Genomic DNA, 25,726 nt, shown 5'->3' with positions numbered 1-25,726 from the left:
ACCACTACACCACCGTGCTGCCTGTAATATGTATTACTATGTAATTACATTATGTGGGGGAAACCAAAGCACCCGGAGGAGAACATGCAAACTCTGTACAGAAAGACCCCATCAGCTACTGGGCTCGAACCCAGAACCTTCTTGCTGTGAGCCGACAGTGCTAACCGCTACACCACCGTGCTGCCTGTAATATGTATTACTATGTAATTACATTATCAGGGTCCCTGGAGGTTTTCAGGTTTCCTCAAACCTTCCAAACACAGCTGGATACGCAACACTCTCCGGCCCCTGGGCATGAACTGTGATGGAGTGGGGTCCCGGGGTGTGTCCCCACCTCATGCCCAGTGTTCCTGGGACACACTCTGTATGACACTTGTTAGGTTCAACCCAGTTAGAAGGTCAACTTATGTCTCGAGACCACCGCCCTCGTACCACCCAGAGCTCTGGAGGTCAGTCGCAAAGAAAGACAGGAACCCCAATGTAGTTCACATCTTTATTCGCAAGTTCCCCAATTGGACAGGAATACAGAGGGTTATTATATGTGAGTGTTATCTGTTATAAATGACATCACTGTAGAGGGTGTGTGTGTGTCTATGGGGGTGTGTGAGTGAGTGACATCATTTTGATATCTGTGTCTATTGTGTGTGTGTGTGTGTGTGTGTGTGTGTGTGTGTGTTGACTTGCGTGCAAGTGAGCATCTTGATCTTGGGGCAGGTCATTGCTTACGTACACCCCTTCATGTCAGATATACTTAAGATGGTGATAGAATTTTTAAACACAGATATGTTATAAGAAAGTAAACAAAAAATAAGAACAACTTATACAAAGAATATTTCTGGCAAAACAAAGAAATGCTACTTCTAACTTAAAACTATAAAACTATAAAATCACTAAATGCATCCTAGATCTAACAATTAAATCCAACATTCAATCATTTCAGATTCAACATTAAAGAGACTGGTTAACTCTAACCATCTTAAATTACAATCCTAGCTATAAGCTAACTTAAATCATGGCATTAAAATCGAACACATAGTATATGCAGCTATGAGTGTGTGTTGGTGTGTCTGACATCATATGTAGACCTTCAGGCGCCGTTTAGACACATCTCAATAATACACATTTCTTATCAAAAATAAACAAAATGTTCTTAAACAATGTGGCTGAGGTCATTTTGACTGAACAGACTGAACAGAATAAATCATTCAATCATCATTTTAACTGAAAAATGAATCCTTTAAGTCTTACGATCAAAAATACTTACAATTAATTATAAACCTACATAATAATAAACCTAACAGCACTGGAGTATGACAGTCTGCGGCTGCGCGTGTTTAAAGGTGCATTCATGTAGAGCTGTGGTCTCCAAACCACGGCCCGCGAGCCAACTACGGCCCGCGGGCAGCGACTTTATGGCCCGCCAAGTGACGTCTAAACAAAGGTCAGGCATGCGCAATGCGATCCCTCCACATCCCTGGGTGCCTTCCGCTAATCACAGAGTGAGTAAAACAATATATCATTGACAGATGAAATACTAACAACAGACAATGGCTACCACTTCAAAGAAACGTAAAGTTGACCGCGAAAATCGCCAGTTTAAACCGGAATGGACGGATGAGTTTTGTTTCATTTTACCGGCATATCAGAACGCTAAGCCAACATGCCTGATATGCATGCAAACTGTCGCAGTCTGCAAGGTTGACAACATCAAGAGGCACTTCAGAACTATGCATGCTAGCTTTAATTCCAACTTCCCAGAACATTCTGATCAACGCAGACAAAAAATAACCACCATGCAGTCTTCTTTAAAGCGCTCAGTTTTTAGAATTGAAACGTGTAACACGGCACATCAAAGGGCAAGAGCAGCGTCTTTACGTGTTTCGTGGAGTCTCGGAAAAGCAAAGAAACCTTTCACAGACGCAGCCATGGTTAAAGAGTGTGCGATTGGTATGGTGGAAGAGGTTTTATGCCACGATATGAAAACCCAGCAAACTGTCGTGGAGCTATTAAAGCAGGTACCGTTGTCAGCCAACACTACCGCAAGACGAGTCGAAGTTTTAGCCGAGGATTGTACATCCAAACTGAAGGTGGATCTCGTTAAAGCAGATGCCATGTCCCTGGCAATAGACTCGTCGTGTGACCGAACGGATATGGAGCAACTGTCTGTTTTTGTCAGATTTTTTGATGGGAATGCATTCAGGGAAGAGCTGCTATGTTTGCTTCCTCTACCTGGGCGCTCAACGGGGGAGATTATCTTTAACGAGCTGACACGGTTCTTTGAGAAGGCTGGCTTGGACGTGGACAAAATTGTGTCAGTTGTCACTGATGGAGCCCCGTCCATGGTGGGACTTCGACAGGGATTGGCGAGCAGGCTGTCCGCAATTAACCCAAAGATGTTGACATTTCACTGCATCATTCACCAGTCAGTGCTGTGCGCGAAACTCGACAACAAAATGAAAGATGTCATGGATTTTGTGACCAGGCTAGTGAATTTCATTCGAGCGAATTCAAGTCTGCAACACCGGGTTTTCCGAGCCTTCTTGGAAGAAATGTCAGCTGAGCACAGAGACCTTTTGCTGCAGAACGACGTGCGCTGGCTGAGCAAAGGCCGTGTGTTGGAGCGTGTGTGTGACCTGCACGCCGAGCTTGTTTCGTTCCTCTCCAGCCTGCAGAGTCAAAAAGCGCAACAGTTCCAGACTTTTTTGACCGATCGGAAGGAGATGGCATACGTGTGTTTTTTAAGCGACATAATGTCTCATCTGAATCACCTTAACCTTAAACTACAAGGCAAGAATCACACTGTTGCAGACATGTACGAAGCTATTGAAGCATTCCAGGGAAAGCTGAACATTTTCGAGAGAGACATTCGAGGGAGAAAGTTGCACTTTCCTCGTTTGCAACAGCACTGTGAAAAGAACGGCATGCGCGAAGATCCAGCAATGGTGCACTTCGTGACCAAACTGGCGGAGAACTTCAAGGAGCGATTTGAAAGCAACCGCAAGCTCTCCCGTGACATCCTCCTTTTTCTGAGACAGCCGTTCTCTGTGCCGCCTGATGGCCAGTGGACATCGGAGGCCAAGAAACTGCTGCCTTCTATAGATGAAGCATCGCTTCAGATGGAGGTCTCGGAAATGGCAACATCCGACACGCTTAAAGCGCACCACCAGGAGAGCGAGTTGGCTGAATTCTGGATCAATGTCGACCGTGATCGATTCAGAAACACCAGATCAGTTGCAATGCTCCTTTTGACAAGTTTCCCCTCCACATACATATGTGAAGCCTCATTTTCGGCAATGAACTGTCTCAAAAATGACGCAAGAAACAGATTGTCTGACGCACACCTTGGCGATTGTTTGAAGATTGCCACAACAGAATACAAACCAGACTTCATGAAGGTTGCCTCCTCATCCAGTCACTGCCATCTCTCACACTGATTGGTGAGTAAAATATTTGTGTCTATCAGTAGTAGGCCTATTACTCAGTAAGCATTTTATTATCCCAGACATTTAATATCTGGTCTGTTTGCTCTCTCTCTATCTCTCTCTATCTCTCTCTTCAGTGACTGACGTGGCTGATATGGTCCTGCAGAATCCTCTATCTCTCTTCAGTGACTGATGTGGCTGATGCGGTCTTGTAGAATCCTGCACCTCTCTCTCTCTCTCTCCCCGGCTAGGAAGGTGGTTAGTTGTGTATAGTTTGTCCATTGCCCATGTATACTGCTTTTCCTGGCACTAGTGTGGCAGCAGATATAGTTGTGTGGCAGCTGATGTTTTATTTTACATTTGTAAAGAAAGCTGATGTTTTATTTTACATTTTTAAAGAAAGTGATAATTCTGTGCACTGTCTCCCTCCCTCCCTGTGTGTGTGTGTGTGTGTGTGTGTGTGTGTGTGTGTGTGGAGGATGGTTGTTAGTTGTCCATACTTTGTAATACACAGCCCTTCTGGACACTTAATATTTGTTTTTTTTTTCATATTGCAAAATGTTTGCTACTGCGAGTAGGCCTAATAAAAATTACTATTTTTTTAGTACCACCTTCTGTGTCTTGCATGGCCATGTGGGGTGGGTGGGTTTGGGGTGGGGGGGTGGCTGCGGCCCTTGGCCTCACTTACTGTTCATAATTTGGCCCTCCATGAAAACTAATTGGAGACCACTGATGTAGAGCCTGGCCCTGACTCCGCCCACTCCCACACCTCTGTGCCGTTTCCAGAAAGAGCTGCAGGTGAGTCGGACTTTGTCCTTTACTCCTGTCCTCCCAGAAATAAGGCTGGTTCCAGAGCTCACCTCGGTCCCGGAGCTTCAGGCTCGTCCCCGGGGCTCCCACACGCAGCCGGACAGAACGCCTCGCTGCTGCTGCTGCTGTAGCCGGTCAGAACCACTCCCGCCGCCTCCTGCTTCCGGTTCATGCTGCGCCCCGCATTATTCACGCTCACAATAATAATAATAATAATAACAATAATAATAATAAAGGCAACAAAGAGCGAGAAGACACTGTTCCCTAACAACTAGACTCTTCCCTAACAACCGAGCAGAGAAGCTCCGCCCCCCAGAGCAGGAGGAACAAAGCCTGCTCTCCCTCCGTCAGCATGGGCGGTCCGATTCACTTCACTGAGCCGACTCCTCTGAACAGCCCGTTTCAGTGAATCGATTCACAGCTGCTCATACACTGGATAACCAAACTCCATGACTGAACATTTACAGTGTCCGTCTTTTAATTGAATAATACTGTCAAGTTTATTTGTATCGCACTTTTAACAATAAGCATTGCCGCAAAGCAGCTTTACAGAATTTGAACGACTTAAAACATGAGCTAATTTTATCCCTAGGTCGATGTTTTTTTTAAGTGAAACGTGATTGAAATCACCGAGCACAAAAGCCGGAGCGTCAGGAGCGATCCACTGGAGTTTATGCACAACATCGGAGACAGCAGGCGGAGGGGGCGGGGCTTGCGGGTGAATCTATGCAGCCGCAGTGAAGAGTTGCTGAAAGTGGCGGGGCAGGGACAGCAGAAGGGGCGCAGTGACAGCAGAAGGGGCGCAGTGACACAGCGAAGAGCTCAACATCAGGTGTACAGATACGCTCGCTTACTGTCACTGCAGAACAGGATCTTTGATTGACATACAGACACACCCCTCCACCCTGAATTTTCCGCGTCACCTCTCTGTTCCGGTCCAGGCGGTGCGGCGTTCCAAAGCCGCTGATCAGCAGCTCAGAGTCCGGGTCATTTTCATGTATGGTGTTATTTTTGCCTCATTAATATTTGTAAATGCACAGAAAGTGATCTACAAATAGTCAGTGGTTTGTACATGTGTTTTGATATCCACAAATGTAAATTTAATATGTGTAACTTGTATTTTGGTCTTTGCAAATAAATGTGTACTTGTAAATATACTGTTTTTCATTTGCAAATCAAAAATACATTTGTAAAACTGACAATTCTGTTTGTGAAATGTGAGTCGCATTTGTGGATCAGCAATGACACGCATTCACCGCTTTTCCTCTGTGGCGTATTTTTGAGACACTCTGCAAAATCCACAAATGCAGACAAGATCCACAAATAGCCTCACATGCACATTCACGTCCACTAGATGGCAGTGTTATAGGAATTGTCGCAGGAGGCAACAAATTCCACCAGGTGTTGCAGATATTCAATACAAATTGAAATGGTTGGTCGTCCTCTGCCATGTGTTCTTTCTAATTGAATGGGTGGGGGAGGGTTTTGTTGTTGATGTTGGCGTAGAGCACGGCTCAGCTGCAACAATATGTCAGTAACTTCCTGGGATACATGCACATGTTCAGAAACAATGCCCAGGAAAACAATTTCCTGCGCACATACAAATTCTAGGTAGTCTAGATCAAGTGGGGCTTGCTGGAGAGCATGCGAGACCCTGTCATGCAGTCTTCCCATGATGTGCTGGTTTAATGTTTCCTACAAAGGAAAAACATTAAGAAAGAGTTGAAAGTGAGGTTGATGAGTGTTGATCTCTTCAACATCAAGCAAAAAAAAAAAAAGAACAATTCAATTGAACTGACAGGCTACAAAGTGTTGTTCTATGAAGTTATAGCGAAATGTCTAAAATATGTCAAGGGTGTTGGTCTGCTAAATTTTGTGAGCCACTGTAGCCTAAATCTATAATTCTAGCCTAAAACTAGCTTTAAACTACACAGACAAACAGTAAAAAAAGCAAATGTTGGATATTTTATGCCAATGTAGCATTAAGCTGACGAGACTATTGTTAAGGGTAAACTTTAGCCTACCTTACATTACATTAGCAAGAGACTATGAGGTATGCTAACAATTTCATAACAACACCTTATTGACAATTCATCAATGTAACATACCCATCCATCAGACGTTTCCATTTCAACACTTCAATTTCAGCAATTTCAACGTTTTCCTTTGTCTTAGCACACTGCCATCTAGTGGACGTGAATGTGCATGTGAGGCTATTTGTGGATCTTGTCTGCATTTGTGGATTTTGCAGAGTGTCTCAAAAATACGCCACAGAGGAAAAGCGGTGAATGCGTGTCATTGCTGATCCACAAATGCGACTCACATTTCACAAACAGAATTGTCAGTTTTACAAATGTATTTTTGATTTGCAAATGAAAAACAGTATATTTACAAGTACACATTTATTTGCAAAGACCAAAATACAAGTTACAAATATTAAATTTACATTTGTGGATATCAAAACACATGTACAAACCACTGACCATTTGTAGATCACTTTCTGTGCATTTACAAATATTAATGAGGCAAAAATAACACCATAGAAAAAGTGAGGAGTAATGTTCCGTTAGTTAGACTAACTTACACTGCAGCACAAAGTTGAAATGGCAGCAGCAGCAGCCTTGTCAGTGATCAATCCACATTTTCCCCTTCATGAATCGGTGTAGGCTGGAGCAGATCCTTGCAGAGTTGGGAAAGCAAGGCGGTGTTTCTGCTGCGACTAATGGTGCGTTCAGTTGTACTCGTAAGTTGGAAGTTTGAAGTCGGAAAAGCATTGAAATCCAGCATCTCCCAGCATAAACATTGGGGTTTTCGTTTCATTTCATTAACTGGCCATTTTTTTCGAATTCCATGTTCCATGATGTCCCAGTTTTTAAACTGGGAAGCGCTCAGTTCTGAGGTTATGTTGCTCGGAGCTCCAAATTCCGACTTCCAATGTAAATGTAACGCACCATCTCGACCCCGGGGTCCTAAGGGGAGCTGGGGACTTTGCCTGTTGCGGTAACCATAGTGATCATAAACAACTGTCTAATGACCGAGCTGGTGATCTTTCTGCCACATTAAGCCAGAGAAGAGGGGGAAAAATATCACAGCGTTTGTTTCAAGAACCAAAAGATGTAAATATCCTCTGCCTGTTGCCTTTCCCAGATGTGACAAATACTTGTTTTGTAATGTTAAGTAGCTAGTCTGATAATAATAAGAAGGAATTTGGACTTACCTGAAGTAGGCTAAATGTAAAATAACAGCATTCTAGGCTGTAGGTGAATATCTTTTAATGTTGTTATTTTTATGTATAATGTTATTTTAGTAAGCAGCAACTGTTAACTGAAATTATGAGATTCAAGATGTTAACATTCCTCCTGGCCTGCAGGCAATCCCTGGTGGGGTCAACAATGAAAAAACAATTACAGCATTTTTTCAAAAACCGAGCAATGTTGACCAGGTAGGCCTTTGTCTACCAATGTTCATTCAGTTAGAAAACTCACAATTCGAATGTATATTGAAGCTTCAGTATACACACACACATATATATGCATTTACACAAAATGGAATCATTTGCTGACAGCTCAGTCCCCCCCCCCCAGTTCAAAAATCCTATCTGCGCCCCTGCTGGGAGTTGTAACGTGACGTCAGACACGCCAGTAGTCCTCCAATTGAGTTGCAGAAGTTCGTTTCTGCTGTATCGCAGCATGATTGGGCGGTATGCTGGTATCCAGGTAACCGAAAAATGCCAGCAGAAGCAGCAGAACGGTGCGGAGTAGATCCATGTCTCTTCAATCATCAGCACAAAACACTTTCGGTACTATCCAGTTTCACGTTGGTAAACAACAGGACTCACGTTTAGACAATAAATCAGACAAACAAACAAACAAGCTGAGCTGAGCTATCACTTTCTGCCGGTCGCAGCGTGCGCATGCACCCTCTATAACAAATGTTATGTTGTCCAGGGTAAGTGTGTCCTGTAGCTGGATTTTAGAAGAAAGCCAGTCCAAAAAGTCCTCCCAAAATGTTTTTGTGTAAATACATTGAAAGAAAAGACGGTCCGTAGTTTCAATATCTGATTCACAGAAAATACAGTTGTTATCAATACTGTCAATATTGAACCTCACTCTTAGCATTCCACTGGATGGATAAATCTCATTCAAAATCTTAACATGCGCTTCCTTCACCTTTGGACTTACAGGAAATTTTAGATATTGGGTCCTCCATTTTTAAACCTCTACTTCAGAGAACTTCTGAAAGATGGAATTTCTATTTGAACATATTGGGTACAGATTATTATTCAAATGATTATGTAGGATTTTGTTTGGTATCTCTTTGTTAAGAAAGTCTTGTTCCATGATGTAGAGTATTGGAAGGTTAGGAGGAGGCAAACTCTCAGGATCAATGTTTTGTACAAGTTGTTTGACTGGTTGAGGAATTGCTCTGCATATTTTATTAAATTCAGCTTTTTTGCAGGTAATATTATGAATGGAGCAGAAGTTTTCATATAACAGCCAGTTGCCCTGATTATCCATAAGGGGAGATATTAACCAAATACCTTTATCCATCCAGTGTTGCAAAAAGAGAGATTTTCCATGACACAGAACATATCTATTATTCCAAATCGGTGTTTGGTGTGGTGTAAAGTTGTGGTTGTACATAAGTTTACAGCATAACAGAACCTGCTTGTGAAAGGACGCCAACTTGACTGGTAGTTTTTCTATATTAAAATCACATTTAAGGACAAACTCAATACCTCACATTTTTTTCAAATAAACCTCTGGAAAGACAAAATGAAATATTATTTTTACCTAGCAGAAAAGATTTTAACCATTTTATTTTTAAGACAGCATTTAGACATTCAAAGTCAATTGCTTGTACGCCACCTTCTTTATATTCTTTTATAATTTCTGATTTTTTGATATCTTGAGCTCATCTTGTGTTAACACTACTAGCAGATTTCTTTCTTCTGCCTTTCAGCACATTCAGTTCAGTCTGTTAACAATGTCAAAATGACTCGTGTCAGTGTGGGTTTCCTCCTGGTTCTCCAGTGTTCTCCAACTTCTCAAAGACACATCTAATGACTGATTGAGGCAACTCAGGATCTCTGATCTCAGACATATTCATCTACTGACTTCATTTCCATCTCAACAATCTGTTCATGAAAAAGAATTCTTCATCGACCAGTATAATGTTCTTGATAAATCATGATGTAAGGAATAAAAGAGGATGAGGCATGCTGCTCCAGGAAACTAATCTGCGATGAGGTGGTGGGATGTGGCCCAACACAAAGTGGATTAGTTTCCACAAACAGCACGTCATGAAGAGTTCAGGCTCTTGTTAAGCCTGGAGCGCTCATACTGAGTGAAATGGAGATTATGTAGAAAAAAAGATCCACTTTTGTGATTTCTATTTGCAATAAACAATGTGAAATCAATAAAATATGGTTTTCCTTCCTGACAGCTGCGTCCTCCTCACTTTTAAAATGGCTCCAACATTCTTTAGGGATGAAGATCACTTTAAAGATGTCACGAGGAAAAAGCTGTTCAAGTGAAACAATTGTAATTTATCAACAAGGCTGAAAGTTGTGCTTGAGGTGTCAGTAGGTGGAAAAGTCCAGAAAATTAAGATCCATTCTGTGAGTCTCATCTCATCTCATTATTAATCCTAATCAGTGCAGTTACATGGGTTATATTTCTGTACTGAAGGGAGATGAAATGGTTAATAGATGAGTGTTCATGATCTCTCTGTGTTTGTGCTCCTCCTCTTCCTCTATTGCTCTTTCACACACAGAACCAGGAAGTAACTCCTCATTTCAGAGAAAACAAAACTGATCTCTCTCTCTCTCGTTGTGATTTCAGGAAAATGGCCGAGGCCAGTATTTCAGTAGATCAGCTTTCTGTGGACCAGTTCATGTGTCCAGTGTGTCTGGATCTCCTGAAGGATCCGGTGACTATCTCCTGTGGTCACAGTTTCTGTAAGGTGTGTATTAATGGCTGCTGGGATCAGGAGGATCAGAAGGGCGTCTACAGCTGTCCTCAGTGCAGAGACACTTTCACGACAAGGCCTGTTCTACGCAGAAACAACATGCTGGATGAAGTGGTGGAGAAACTGAAGAAGACTGAAGTCCAAGCTGCTTCTCCTGCTCACTGTTACACTGGACCTGGAGATGTGGAGTGTGATTTCTGCACTGGGAGAAAACACAAAGCCGTCAAGTCCTGTCTGGTTTGTTTGGCTTCTTATTGTGAAACTCATCTGAAACCTCATCTCGAACGTCCTGCTTTGAAAAAACACACATTAATTGAAGCCTCAGCAAAACTCCAAGAGAAGATCTGCTCTGAACATGATGAAGTGCTGAAAGTCTACTGTCGTACTGATCAAACCTGTATCTGTTATTTGTGTACGATGGATCATCACAAAGGTCACAACACCGTCACAGTTGCAGCAGAAAGAGCTGAGAAACAGGTGAGAACTAGAAATCTTTCCAGAATGAAATCATCTTAATTATAGTTTCCCATCTAGAAACAGGTGCTTTAGTCAGTGATATGATTTGAACTTTAATTTCAATGTGTGTATCAGGGCTTTACATTAACTTTTTTGCTCACCGGCCACTGTGGCTAGTGGTTTTCCCGAGTCACTAGCCATTCAGCCTTTCCACTAGCCACAGTTTCGTTGCCAGGAAATTGCAGTTTTTTTCTTCACCATGATGCGTTAAAGTTCGGAAGTTCTAGATTTAATTATGAATGGCAGCGTATAATGTATCTCTACAGTAGCACTCAATACTCAGTGCTGTTAAGGTCACTCCCTATATGAAAACATGCAACCAGTTGAGACAAAAATATAAACAGAGTATTCTGTTTATTGAACTCAAATTCAAGCCCCTTACAATATGAAATATCATATAATACGAAAAATAACATTCAGTACAACTGAACTGATTCTAATATTAAAAGTCCAATTCAAAACATTTATCACTGAAAAACATTTGATGTTTTGATATGCAAGTATTATGTGTATTATCAAGTATTATTATGTATATTATGTATTATCTATTAGTGTGTGTGTGAACATGTGTAGAGAGAGACATTAAATTTCCTCGTTACATTCATCATCAGATGAGTCTGAATGGTCCATGAAAAATGGTCTTCGTGACCTGAGGCTTCCAGCAGGCCATAAGTTGATAGCTGGGGCGAGATCAACTTCTTTCCAATCGCTTGAACGTTTCTAAACAGCAGCTCCATCCTCTCCAGCTCAGCCGACTTCATGACAGCCAGGGACTGAAAGCAATGCTGTCCTGTAGTGAACCAGCCGTCTTCGCCTGTTTTGATTTTATAGTACCGATGTGTGCATTTGACTTTTCGTGGTCCTTTATAGTTTCGAGTTTAAAATTACTGGTGCCTGTCTTTGCCAGACTTTCTACAGTCTTCGCAGTACAGGGTATTTTTGGTTTTGCTATGAACTAGCCAATCTCACCCAAACTTCCATTTGTCATTGAACTGTCTTATCTTCCTATTAGCGTCTTGTTCATCTCCATGGCCGGAGCCAGCTTTGAGGCCCCCGCGGTCTGGACCTCGGTCATTTTTAAGAGCTGAAAATACATTTGTACGCTAAATATTCAACTGGATAAAAAATAAAGAATAACATTAAAACATCTCTGTAAAAAGTGCGTTGATAATTATGTTAAACGTTGATTCTGTCTTCTGTGTTTGTTTGGTGTGCGCGGCTCTGAGACCAAGAACACAAACGCGAATGAGCGCGCGACTCGGCGGAGGAACGCAGTGCAGGAGACACGGGGTTTTCATAGGAACCATCAGTGCACTTTCATCAAGCTGTTCAATTTACATTTTCGAAGCAGCGCAGTTGTAGCCAGATGCACAGCTTGTGAACAGGCAAGGCAGGCAACTGTTTGGGGCACCCTGGCCCAGGGGCCCCCCAAGAGTCGGGGCCAGAGGGCTTATTTATTTTGATTTTTATTGTTTTTATTGTTCTTTACCATTGTATTTTCACATTTGGAATTGAAAAAAAAATTTGGTTTCATACATTTTTCTTTGGTGTCAGATTATTTATAACATATTGGTGATGGACACTGGTCAGAAGGGCCCCCTGGAAATTTTTTCTTGGGGCCACAACAGACTCTAGAATCGCCTCTGGTTGTAGCCTGCCTTGTTTGTGATTTTAAAAATAAATAATTTGTTAAGCCAAAGCAATAGAGTGGAAAGTTTCAACTTATGTTTGCCTTGGGTAACTTTGCCTAAAACATGGTGGTGTATACTGATTTTTTTTTTTCCCAGAATTTTTTTTTTTTTTGTGTGTGTGTGTGTGTGTGTAGGTGTAACGGATGCCAGGTTGTTAATGTATCTCAGTTCCATAGGCTACATGGTTAGGGCATCTTTTGTCCTCATTGCTTGGGCCAGATCAAACCATTAAACAAGCTTAAATTATTCTTACTCTTGCCACATACATGATTTTTTTTTCAAAACTGATGATATTCAGTTCAAACACCATTAAGAGTAATTTCAGGAATCGATCTCTTGTGTGGCGTGTAATTCACCCCTCTCATTTAAATATGGTGAACATTTTTCGGGGTGCGCTTTGCGCATCACAGACCTCAGTGATTTTAAAAAGCTGCTCCGGCCCTGCGCATCTCTGCCCCTTTTTCCCTGAGCAGCAGGGTTTGAAACTCCAGCTATATGCCGCCACATAGTGCGCTTGTCAGTCGTCAGCAACTTTGTTGCTTCGTTCATTAACCGCAGGTTACCGTATCATTGATTTTATCTGAGACGTTCTAAACAATTCTAACATGTTGTGTCAGAATGTTTATGCAGGTGCTCATGGGAGTTGTAGGCGTGTAATATTACATTGCAATGTGTTTATTATATCAGATGCCTTCAGAGAAAACTACAATTAAAATATATTGTCATACCACAGAATAAACCACCCGCCAAAGTGGCTAGTGAGACTAAAGTTATTACCCGCCAAAGCCGAATTTTACCCGCATTTGGCGGGTGGGCGGGTGCTAATGTAAAGCCCTGGTGTGTATCAATCAGAAGGATTCTGTAAAAGCTGATTAAAATTGTCTGCGTTCTGGTGAACAGAGTGTTAAATTTATCTTCAGTGATGGTCGTAATCTGGTTCGGGGTGGGTTTCCTGATAACGTTGCCTTTTAGATCTAAAGAGAGAGTTGAGAGACTCTCTTAAGGAATGAATGTTGTCTCTGTACCTGCTTTTCCCAAACTCGCTCGTAAGAAGGAGTCTAAAGAGGAACAGCACAAAGAGCCTCTTTGTAGTTCGCGTCCCTGAAGGCAATCATATTGGACATAACTAACAGTGTCCAAGTTAACTAACTATGTGTAAACATTAGCCGTGGACAAGGCGATGGCAACTTAGCGGGCAAATCCACAGAAAGTCATTTGACTAATCAGACTGTGTAGCGATTGCAACGTTATCGCGAGCTCTAAAGCACAGACAACTTCACTGCAAGCTTTCTCTTGGAATAAAACGTTTATATCCCTCAATATGCTTCCGCAGGTCAGATGGGGAGTTTTTGTAGGCTGTGATGTGCTCCATTTTAGGCAAACAAAGCAAACATTTAAAATGAAACGACTCTTTATTCCTTTCAGAAAACTGAACCATGGGTTCTAGCTATAGAACCGTGGGTGTGTGCATTCCCCAGAAGAACCGCCTCCTTCCATTCTGCCATCAACTGATCGTGTTAAATAATGCTGCGGAGAAATCATTGATCTTGATTTTATCCAGTCTATGGACGTGACGTGACCCTAGTGATTACTGATAGAAATGTAGTGGAGTAAAAAGTACGATATTTGTCTTTCAAATGTAGTGAAGTTAAAGTCATAAGTTTCCCCAAAAAAAATACTCAAGTAAAGTACAGATACTCAAAAAGTGTACCTCAGTACAGAACTCAAGTAAATGTACTTCGTTACTGTCCACCTCTGATAATTAACTCGATGTATTTGCAATGTAGAAGAAAACTAATTGAACACCACCAGCAGATTCAACCCCAGTTTCCCCCGCTGACTGTGAGAGTCCCTCAGAGCTGCATGCGCATTCTGTGGATTCGGCAGCGAGCGAGTCGCTCTTTGTTTTGAACGAGTGCTCCGGGTCTCTCGTAAATTCCGAGCAAACTAAAGGACGACTTGTGCTACGATGTTGTTCGGGAAAACCACGTTAGCTTGATGATGGATCTTAAGAGGTCATTTAAAACTCTCTTGGCCTTAAGAGGCTTTTGGGAAACCCAGCCCAGATCAGTTAGTGAACATTTCTCTCTCTCTCTCTGTCTCTCTCTCTCTCACACACACACACACAGAGTACATAACCTTCAGAGCGAAACATGAATGTACTTTGAACTGACATTAATATGGAACCAGTTCGCTCGTACTGTATAAAAAGCTGAATGTATTTTATTTGTCCTCAGAGTGAGTTAAAGGAGGAGCAGATGAAATCCCAGCAGAGAATCCAGGAGAAGCAGAAGAAGGTGCAGGAGCTGAAACAGGCTGTGAACACTATAAAGGTGAGCAGTGAGCAGAGACAGAGCTGCTCCTAGAAACACACACAACATGGACAACGAGTCATTTACAGTCCCAGTAAGAGAGGGAATGATAGATGAGCTTTAAATCTTGTGTGTGTGTGTGTGTGTGTGTGTGTGTGTGTGTGTGTGTGTGTGTCCTAACAGCTCAGTGCACAGACAGCAGTGGAGGACAGTGAGAGGATCTTTACTGAGCTGATCAGCTCCATGGAGAAAAAGCGCTGGGAGGTGACGGAGCTGATCAGAGATCAGGAGAAGGCTGAACTGAGTCGAGCTGAACGACTCCTGGAGCAACTGGAGCAGGAGATTGCTGATCTTCAGAGGAGAGTCACTGAGCTGGAGCAGCTTTCACACACACACGATCACATCCATTTCCTCCAGGTAACACTCACTGTCTGATCTAAAGAGCCAGCTGTTCCTCACACACTCTCTAAAACACCTCTCATTAAGGGAACAATAAATGTCCCTGTCTGACATCACAAGTGGGTTTTACATTTCATTTGCTTTCTGTAGGTTTTAGCTTCTGGACGTCGCTCTCCTCCATTTCAAAGACCATCATTTCACACCTCCAGCATCACTGTCCATCAACATCTCTCATTTGATGGCGTGAGGAATTCTCTCTCAGATCTGAAAAAGAGACTCGAGGAATTCTGTGAGGAGGAATTCAACAAAATCCCTCCACATGGTAAGAGGAGCTGTTCCTGCTGGAGAAACACAGTGATGTGTTATTTCTTAGCGATGCTCCTGCTTTCTTTTCTGCAGACACTTTATTCACCCGAAACTTTGAACTAAAACACTGATTTAAAATGAATAAACTGACTGGATCACTTTAAACTCTTTCCATCTTTTACACAAACTCATGTTTCTATTTTTCTCTCCACAGCTGCAGCAGTTCAGATCATTTCAGAACCAGAACCACAGAGCAGAGAAGAGTTTCTGAAAGGTACATCTAACACCACACACACACACACACACACGTCTAGGCCTGTTACGATAACAAATTTTGTTGGATGATATATTGTCTCAAATTATTGCGATAAACGATATTATTGTTGACGTCTTTTCAAGACAATTTTATGCCACTAGTAAAATAATAATGATCATGCAAATACACCCTTTCATAGAACAGTAAACTTTTAATTCAGTCAACTTATTCAATTCAACAGTGGAACGTAAAAAATAAATATAAATAAATAAGCTAAAAAAATAAAACAACAATCAAACAAAACCACTCACAACAAAAACAATAAATAAAATACAATTTATGGCTCTTAAAAATTGCACTGAAGTGAATATTAACTTGGCACAGGGTAATAAAAAGACATTCTTTTCTTCACAGGCAACATTCTGCCAATCCAGTTTCTCAAAGATTAGTACCCAGATCAACAAAAAGTGCAAAGTAACAACGTATTGCCAGCTGTCATTTGGATAAAAGTAACAACAATTAGAACGAGATAACATGTAGGCAAGGGCGTAGGTTTGGTATTAACATTGGTGGGGACAAAAACCCAATGCCAACCCCCAGTGGTGCCAACTTCAGGTCAACATTAGAGGGTCACAATATTTTGCTCCATTGTGTTCCACCAAAAGAGTGTCCATCATCTCTCCAAAGGCCAGACTTTTGACATTTGAAGTTCAGAACTGTAGTAATTCATGAATCATAATAATAATAATATGAAATCCATTTGATTAACTGCAAATCTTGCATGTGATGATGAACTCATTCTACCAATTTGCAAATGTGTTTTCCAAGCGAATAGCGCACTGACTGTCGGGAGGGTGTATGTTCCTTTCCCTCATAAATGGAAATAAAACCCATCCGGAGCCTTAAACACTGCGTTCCATGAGGCTGGCAGGGGGAGTCGGCTCTCTTCTGTGGGATCTTTAACTAGTTTTAGAATGCTAGTTTAAGCTGATATGTGATTGATCTAACGGTAAAACAGCACGAGGGCTCGAGAACTTTGACAGGTTACAATTTTACTTCAGGGTTGCCAGATACTGCTGACCTTTTCCAGCCCAAAATATGTTCAAAACCCGCCAACATGCACTTAAAACCACCCAAAATGTAAAATGGACTTGATGCCTATCTTGTAAAGTAAAAATATGCAGCTAAAGTCCAGTATACTATTTGTAAATCGAACAAATAGCACCATGAGCCCGTCAGTGCTGGAGGTGAAGAATCTGCTGTCTGGTACTCGGCTCCGTGTGGTTCAATCAGATTATAACTCTGCAATCATCTGCTGTGTTCTGAATCCTACATGCACCAGTAGGTGGCGCACACGCATAATATTATGTAGGCTATGTTAGGCTACGATGCATATCTAACATCTGCATTGCTGAGGTTATTTATTTTTTATTTATCTTTTTATCCTGTTTGTTTTATTAATTTTATAGGCCTAGTTATTCTGCTTAATTTATTTTTGTCTACATCCATGTATTTTCTTCATCTGTTATCCTGATTTTTGTGGATTTGTTAGATTGTACCTGTTTTATATACTTCAATTAAAAAAAAAAAGTTAGGCTGCGATGCATGGCTGAATGTAACATGAGAAGAGAAAATGGAGAATGGATTGCGTCATTCTTATTTACTAGTTTATGAGTTCAGTTTCTGCACTACATTACACACATTCATATTAGTCTTACAGTTACATCGACATTGTTTTGTTTAAATAATACTTAATGAGATAAATGTTTGTTAATGATCAATTTAGGCCAATGCTCGATTTTGGTTGTTTAAAATACCTAAGGGGTGCTGGGTAAACTAGGTCTTTGTGTCGTGTGATGCCCGCGATCTCTGATTGGGTCACAGAAGTGTTTAATATGGATTGGATTGGATCGGGGTGATTTCTCAGAGACAACAAGGGAAGCCGAACTTCCCCTAAAATTCTCTCCCCAAACTGCGGCGTCTACGACGTTGAATTCTCATTAAAACAATAACTTGCATAACATAATATATGCCCAAGATTGTATTTACGTTCATAACTATCCCTATGTCATCCTGTAACTTATTTGAGTGATGTCTGACGAACTTGCAGTTCGCTACGAGAATCACCTTTGCTGCCAGGCTGTAACCTTTCTTATTTCAATGGGCTCTATGGACTGGCAGCCGGGTATCCGTTGCAGTCTACGAGACGGCTCTGAACAGCCAATTTCGGCTAGTTGTTATTGGTTAAAATCGACAAAATCGTCACTTCCGGGGAAGCCGGGTATCTCTGGGGGTAAACGGGACATGGGCGGGCCAAGAAGCCGGGCTGATAAAGGATTATTGGAGGTGGTGTTTGAAAGACATGAGGAGGGCAGTCGCTGTACTTCGGCGAGGAACACGGAAGCATGATCAGTCAGTCCCTAGCGGATGTCGAGAAAGTGTAGTTGTGTGCCAAAGTGCTGTCCGAATTTCTTTTCATATAAATGTTTCTTCTCATTGATGTCTCTGTACATTACTCTGTAAATAAATGTAAATATTACTCATTGTGCTCCGTTAACTTTCATCCATTCTATCAGTTTGATCATTTGTGAATTCACTCGTTTCATTTGTAGTTCAATCAACATGGTTGTAGGCTAGCTTGAGCCTTATTGGGATCTGCAGTGCTAGCTGCTAACAGCTGGTATCTATCTGCTATAATGGCAAAGTACGGCCAGTCATTTTGCCCCGCCCCCGCCTCGCGCTCCGTCCGGTGCGGTAGTGATGTCCCGCTGCTCGCGCGCCACAGCAGAGACCCGCGCGACCTTCAGCCGGTACAGTCGCTGTTCTTTTACCACCTCCGTTATTCTCATCTTTCCGGTGCGTTCTTGATTTTTCCATTGTGTCCTATTTTGCCATATCAAATACCCAAAATGGTATCGTATTATTCATATTTAAGTGAATAATCAATTGTCATCATAACTTGGCATTTTTAACCCAATCAATCAAAGAGGAAATTTTTCAATATTTTCAAAAAATTTTACAAAAACATTTGAATTCTAATAAAAAAAAAAAAATCCACAGCAGAGGCCAGATAAAGCAAGACGCTATCTTTATTCTTATTAAACATGATAAAAGAAACATTGAGTGTAAAGGCCAATTTATGCTGACAACCCAGTCCTCGCAGATAGCGTCGCAGACAGTGTCTGCATAGCCCCCCCACCTTCGCAGATGCTCTGCGCGCACCTCCCAAAAATTGTGACCACCGCAGAAGCCTCGCAGACAGCGTCGCAGACAAGAGGGCTCTGATTGGTCCACTCTACATCCGCTGTACACGCACTTCTGCTTCCCTACTTTCCCGGTTTGTTTTGTTTTCATGACCGCCATTTTTAAATACACGAGTGAAGATGGAGCAGCACGAAGAGCGGTTGATTGAGGAAATACGTACATCTATACGACTCCAGTTCTAGTCATTATAAAAAAAAAAAGTTCTAGTCATTATAAATAACCGGAGGATAAACACTCCACTAACCACACCCACCAACTACTCCTAGCGACTTCGCGCCCCCTTGCGTTGTGCCGGTGAATAACATCGTGCACGCCTATTACTCCCCGCTCAACGATAAATTACAACTGTCTGCGAAAAGCTATCTGCGAAAGCCTTGTTGCAAGAGCATGCAGAGGCCTTTAGGTAAATGCAAAAAAAAAAAAAGTAAAATTAGAAAATTTATTTTTTGACTATAATGTCCCAAATGAGAGACCAGTTTCTGAGACAGACCCACATAACAAATTGACTCATGACAAATAACAAATAAATTGAAAAATTGTATTACGTAGACCTAAAACTGAGCTTCGCCTATTTCAAAGCCCACCAGCCGCCACTGGATTGGATGTAGACTAGTGGACGGAGATAGTACATAGAATGCGCTGCATCAAAGTCCTTCTAAGGCTGTAGAAGTGTCTCTGGCTGCATTCTCACACAGAACATTCGTGCGAAATGTTTATTAACATCTGATAAAAACCCGCCGAACTAACGTCAAACCCGCCCAATCTGGCAACACTGTTTTACTTGGCAACAGAATGTATCTGAATTCTGATTGGTTCTTGTATCTGAATTCTGATTGGTTGTTTTCACTGCAACCGAACTGGTGTTTTCGTGACCACGCCCCCAGCGCGGATATTCATGTTCACATTGTTCAGTTTGTTTTTCTCTTTTATTTTAGATTTCTGTTATCTGACTCTGGATCCCAACACGGCACATCGTCGCCTCATTCTGTCTGAGAAGAACAGAGCGGTGAGATGGAGTGTGATAGAGCAGCGTTACTCTGATCATCCAGAGAGATTTGATTACTGGGAGCAGGTGTTGTGTAAGGAGAGTGTGTGTGGACGCTGTTACTGGGAGGTGGAGTGGAGCGGTGCTGCTGTGTCCATATCAGTCTCATATAAAGACATCAGCAGGAAAGGATGGGGTAAAGAGTGTGGGTTTGGATTCAACAATCAGTCCTGGAGTCTGTGGTGTTTTTCTTCTTCTTCTCTCTCTTTCCATCACAACTACATTAAGACTGATCTCAGAGTTCCATCAGCCTCCAGAATAGGAGTGTATGTGGATCACAGTGCAGGAACTCTGTCCTTCTACAGCGTCTCTGACACGATGAAGCTCCTCCACAGAGTCCACACCACATTCACTCAGACTCTATACGCTGGGTTTGGGTTTAGGTACTCCGCGTTTTATGGTTCTACAGTGAGATTGTGTGATCCAGAATAAAAGTGTGTAGTGTTTTCTGTAAAATTCCTGCACGTTGCCACGTTGTTGCTCAGTCGTCTGTTTCACTAGAACACAATCCAGCTGCACAAAAACACTCATTTTAATATTTAAATTAAAACAGATGAATAATTTAAAATAATTAAAAAGGAAATGTTAAAAATTAACTGTCAGACAAGAAACTCGTCAAATTTAAAAAGAAAATGATCTCATGACCTTCGCATTATAAAGTTCTGTTTGTTTCATATTATTCCACAAGGTTAAGTACGCTCGCATTTGTGGACATAAAATAATTTTGGTGAAATTGGGCAGTCTTGTCTGATTCCACATAAAATCTTAAATTTTGGTGTCATTGCAGGGTTAAGGGAGATATAACTATAAATATCATTGTGAAATATTTTAATAACCTTGCAGAAGCCTTTTCCAAATCCAAGAGTTTTGAGTTTTATAAACAAAAAATCATGCTCCACAGTGTCGAATGCTTTGAAAAAGTCTAGAAATAAAACGAGACTGATTAAATAATCGATTGGTAATCAATCATATCCAGAATCAGTTGGACGTGGTTTTGAATATATTTTCCCTTCATGAAGGCTGATTGATATTCGTCTACAAGTTTTACAAGTACACGCTTTAGACGATTAGCAGATACTAAGGCAAGTAATTTATAATCATTGCATAGTAAGGTTATAGGTCTCCAATTGTCTAGCAACAAGAAGTCTTTTTTGGGTTTTGGTAGCAAGGTTATTAAGCCTGTCTTCATCGTCGGGGATAAACATCCTTTGTGAACGCATTCTAAGAATGCTCTATATAATATATTTTTTTAATATCCACCCAAAAGTATTTTAAAAATTCAGATGTTAAGCCATCGATTCCTGGTGATTTACCATTTTTCATTTGTTTTAATGCAATTTCAATTCCTGTTATAGTTCATTCCTCATCAAGTGTATGTTTGTCTTCATCCAGTTTTTTTGAGGTCATCATTGATGGGATAAAATAAGACATCACATTCTGATTTATTAAATTTAAGTTACAATAAACGAGCCAAATTCCATCCTGTACTCATTTCTAATCTTCTATTATATTATCATTGGTCATAAGCTTACTCATTTTTTTTCTTAGTTTGTCTTTGTTTTTCAAGTCTGAAGAAATACAATGAATTTTTTTCACCCTGTTCGATCCATCTAGCTCCTGGTCGAGTGGAAGCTCCATTTGCCTTTATTGTGTACATTTCTTCTCATTGAGACTGCAGTGACTAATTCTGAAATGTTTTCAAAGGATAGTTGTGTTATTTACTAATGTATTAATTTTATCAATCAGATCCTTTTGTTCTTGTCTTCTTATTTTAATTGAACTTTTATTTCATTTTATTTTATTTCTACTGTTGTTTAATTATTTTTCTTCCCATTTATTTTATGTAATTTTATTTTCTATTGCTTACTGTTTTGCTTTTACTTCTGTAAAGCACATTGAACTGCCACTGTGTATGAAATGTGCTATATAAATAAACTTGCCTTATACGTGAAAGTTTTTTACTCATGCCAATTGCTATTTGTTTGACCTTAAACTTAAACCATTCCCATTTACTCCTATCAGACATGTCGAACTCCTCAACCTCCAAAATAAGAGACTCCACCTGATCACAAAATTCACGGTTCTGTAATTAGTTATTAAATTTCCAGATATGAGGAACACTGTAAGAAACCTAATTTTACAGTATGACTAATTTTTTACAGCAGTTTTCTTGGTCTATAAAAATAGTGTACAAAACTAAAATTAGACATTATCTGTAAATCAACAATCCATCTGTTATTCTAAGTATTATGACAGTAATAAACTACATTTCTCTTTTTTTACAGAAAAATACCATATTCATTTTACATGATCTTTTCAGTTTTCTTAAAATACATACAAATTCATGTAAAATGACAGTAATTATCTGTAATTAAATATGTAGCCTGGTATATTAAAGTTTGTCCATACTAACAATATTAACACTTCTCTGTAATTTTAAGGTAAATCTTATTTTTATTTGCATGTAATTATACATTCAACCTGTAATTAACTATGTAGCTTGTTATATAAAAGGTTTACTGGTAAGTCTACTAACAATCTAACGTTTTTCTCTGTAATTTTAAAGTAAATCTTATTCACAATCTTGTTGACTATTACTTGTATTGTATGTATAAAAGTGCTGGTGTAGACTTATATACTTTAATATTCAAACTGTAATTCCGGATATAATGCCAATGAATCTGACAAAAATAAAATGAGGAAAGGCAAAGTCAGGAAAAAGGATTGCAATAGTCCAGGCAGGAAGTAGCAACAACGATTAGCTTCTTGCTGTTGAATGTTTTATTCAAACATTCATCAATGCATTTACACTTAATGATAAGGGCATCATGAACCCCCAGAGTGCTCTTTTGAATGAAGGGCCTCCAAACTGAAGCTTCAATTTGTGTGTGCCAAATAGGCCGAACACATGAACAAGTCTGATGCACCTTATATCCAACAATAACATGCCAGCCGCAGAGTGAGACACTGAGAACAGAAATCTTCAATCTATTGCAAGTAAAAAATAAAAATTAAAAAAAAATTATATATATATATATATATATATATATATATATAAAGGCTGTGCTTACAAAAAGTTTGTCTCAAATGAATTAACACTTCAATAACATTCATCAACTTATTTCAATGCACTGTTCTACTTGGAAACCTTTGGTCCTGGCATTCACATGGACACGTGTTTATTTGGTGAGGTAGTGATCTCACCCTTTTACTCTGTCCATCCAAAATTGGCAATTTTGGAAATGAGGCTCAGCACCCTTGGGTTGACAGCATACTGACGTCCCTTTGCTTTTCGCTCGACTTTGGTCCCTTGATCTGGGTTGATTCTGAAGATGCATCTGTTGGAAAAACATTTAACACAAACCATTCAGAGAAAACTAATGTTGGCATTAAAGCCAGTGAAACAGCATCTTTAGATACAAAGTTAAATGCCCGGTCCCACTGCACTTACGGATGCAAAGAGGATGTAAAACGTAAAAAAATCTTTGCCATCCGTTGGAAAACGCTATGCATCCGTTGTGTACTCATTGCATACGTGCTTCATACGCTCTATCCATCGAGCATCCGTCCACTGTGATTTCATCCGCGCAAAAAGTTTTGAGCTGCACAAAACTTTTAGAACGGATGAACTTTCCGCCGTGTACGATGTAAATCCGCGACATATACGAGCAACAAACGTTCTATGTCTGTTATCATCCGTTAAACGTCTGCTGTATCCTCTCTGCATCCTCTGGGCATCCTCGCAACTCACATCCGCTGCAGCTGAAAACGGAAAGAGGGAGGAAAGATAAGGTACATGAAACGTCTATTCATCGTTAGTAGCACGGAAATAGAAAGGATGTAAGCGTATGCATCTCGTATATAAAGTATTCAAAACGGACAAAGCGTTTATATCTGGGATGTATCTCGTATATTTAGGATGTCTGGAGTATGTCTAGAGTATGTAGAAGGACACCTAGCGCAGTGAACGGTCTGCATCCGATATACATCCGCGCAGCATCCCCTTTGTTTCCGTTAGGCGTACGTGATGCATCCCCTTCACCCGCTATGCATCCGCTCTTTCTGCTATGCGTCCGCTTCTCAGTTATCACCGGTAACCCCTTCGGAGCTGTCATCCACTTCCATCCGCTAGGCTTCCTATGAACATGCGTTTAACATCCCCGCTATATACTACCCACGTCCGTTCTTTTCCGTTCTGTTTTCGCCAATTTTGTCCATTTCTGGAGCGGATAAAAACGGATAGAGCCACCCCCGAAATTGTGCTCGTCCGCTGTGTCCTTTTTGCATACGTTTTGTGTCCATCGGCCAGTGGGACCGGGCCTTAATACGTTTTCACAAAGCTACACTATGCAATTTCCAATCATTAGAGGGGGTTGGGAGTAGAAATGCACTGAGACTCCTAACTTGAGCAGTATGTATACGTACCGCATGTCTCAGAGCCTGTGAATATTCTCATTCATCCAGGTCATAGTTATCACGAGGAAATTTAATTGAACCCAACTGGACTTGGTTATACGTCTTTGAAGACGTTTCACCTAGGACTAGTCCTAGTCAGACGAGCATGAACTGACGAAGAGGTGAAACGTCTTCAAAGACCTATAACCAAGTCCAGTTGCATTCAATTAAATTTCCTTGAGATACGCAGGTCAGAGTTATGAGCTGGGGAGGAGTTGCCAGGTTTGAATGCTGTGTGTTTACAAACAGCAACTGGCAAATTCTACATTATCTACCTGTAAAGCAGCGTGTGCATGCATTCTGAAAGTGTACCTCTGCAAGAACTCCAGAGTAGTGACGAGTTCCACTGGGTAGTCAATGTTGTGCAGGTAATATGAGCAGAACATCATCTGGAATGCTTTGGTGAAGCTGTTCGTTGACTATGACCTGGTCCACAGCAACCATGAACATCTTGGCAGTGAGTGGGCTATTACCTGAAAACAGTGCGAGAGTATTATTACCATAGCCAGTAAATAGTTTGCTACATGTATATGGATCCCTAATGGCTAAGTAAGCCAGGAGCTGTGTTCCACACACTGCAAAACAAGAACTGTGCCAAGTGTTTAAAAAATTACGTAAAATGATTTCTCCAGCTCTAAACATGTTTTGCAGTGTACGGTACACTCCTCCATATGTGTAAACAAAGATATTAAGTCATAACATTATTTTTTGACACACCTACCACAGACCACAACACAGGGTGTCCATGGTAGGTTGGTGGGGTCCACATCAGTCACAATGGCGGGGTCATCGACATTTACTAACATATTGTCTTCCTGCCCTTTAAAATGGACAAGAAGCATCAGTACAGCTGCACAAGTTTCATCACCTCCTGCCAGGGCTTGGTTCAGAATAGTGCCTACTCTGCTGGACGGCTCAGTTTGAATAAACTGAAAATACCACAGGATTCTTCTGAACTTGGTGGCTGTGGACCCTTCAAAGCTGTCATCAATCTGGACACCTGTTAGTTCTCTGAAATGAAGCCTCATTCCAATTTCCTGGCAGAGGAAAGGCCATTCCTTAAGGATCCCTTCTGTCTCCTTCAGTCCTGACAGTATGTCTCTCCTCTGTGAGGGAAACGTCTCAACCATCAGTCTTTCTATTTTCTTTGCATCTTTGTCTTTGAACATCTTCATTAGTTCTTGTTTTTGCTTATCTTTTGTTTCACCAGCAGGAAGCTCTGGGTCAGGATTAATGCAGCCATATGCATCTCTGCATGCTTTTTTTGCATTGTCAGGAGT

At 41.0% G+C, this 25,726-nt stretch overlaps 1 protein-coding gene across 1 annotated transcript; it reads left to right on the top strand.

Annotated features, from left to right (window-relative positions):
- Window positions 1-7,921: 7,921 nt before the first annotated feature.
- Window positions 7,922-21,944, top strand: LOC132868602 (tripartite motif-containing protein 16-like). Its single transcript, XM_060901615.1, has 4 exons — window positions 7,922-7,982; window positions 15,281-15,442; window positions 15,641-15,700; window positions 19,882-21,944. The coding sequence occupies exons 1-4, from the start codon at window positions 7,922-7,924 to the stop codon at window positions 20,421-20,423; spliced, it is 825 nt and encodes a 274-aa protein (XP_060757598.1). The 3' UTR covers window positions 20,424-21,944.
- The last annotated feature ends 3,782 nt before the right edge of the window (window positions 21,945-25,726 follow it).

The sequence above is a fragment of the Neoarius graeffei genome, chromosome 2, assembly GCF_027579695.1.
Source record: "Neoarius graeffei isolate fNeoGra1 chromosome 2, fNeoGra1.pri, whole genome shotgun sequence".
In the NCBI taxonomy this organism is placed as follows: Eukaryota; Metazoa; Chordata; class Actinopteri; order Siluriformes; family Ariidae; genus Neoarius; species Neoarius graeffei.
Note: the sequence above shows the minus strand (reverse complement) of the source record. Positions and strands in the feature narration are given on the sequence as shown.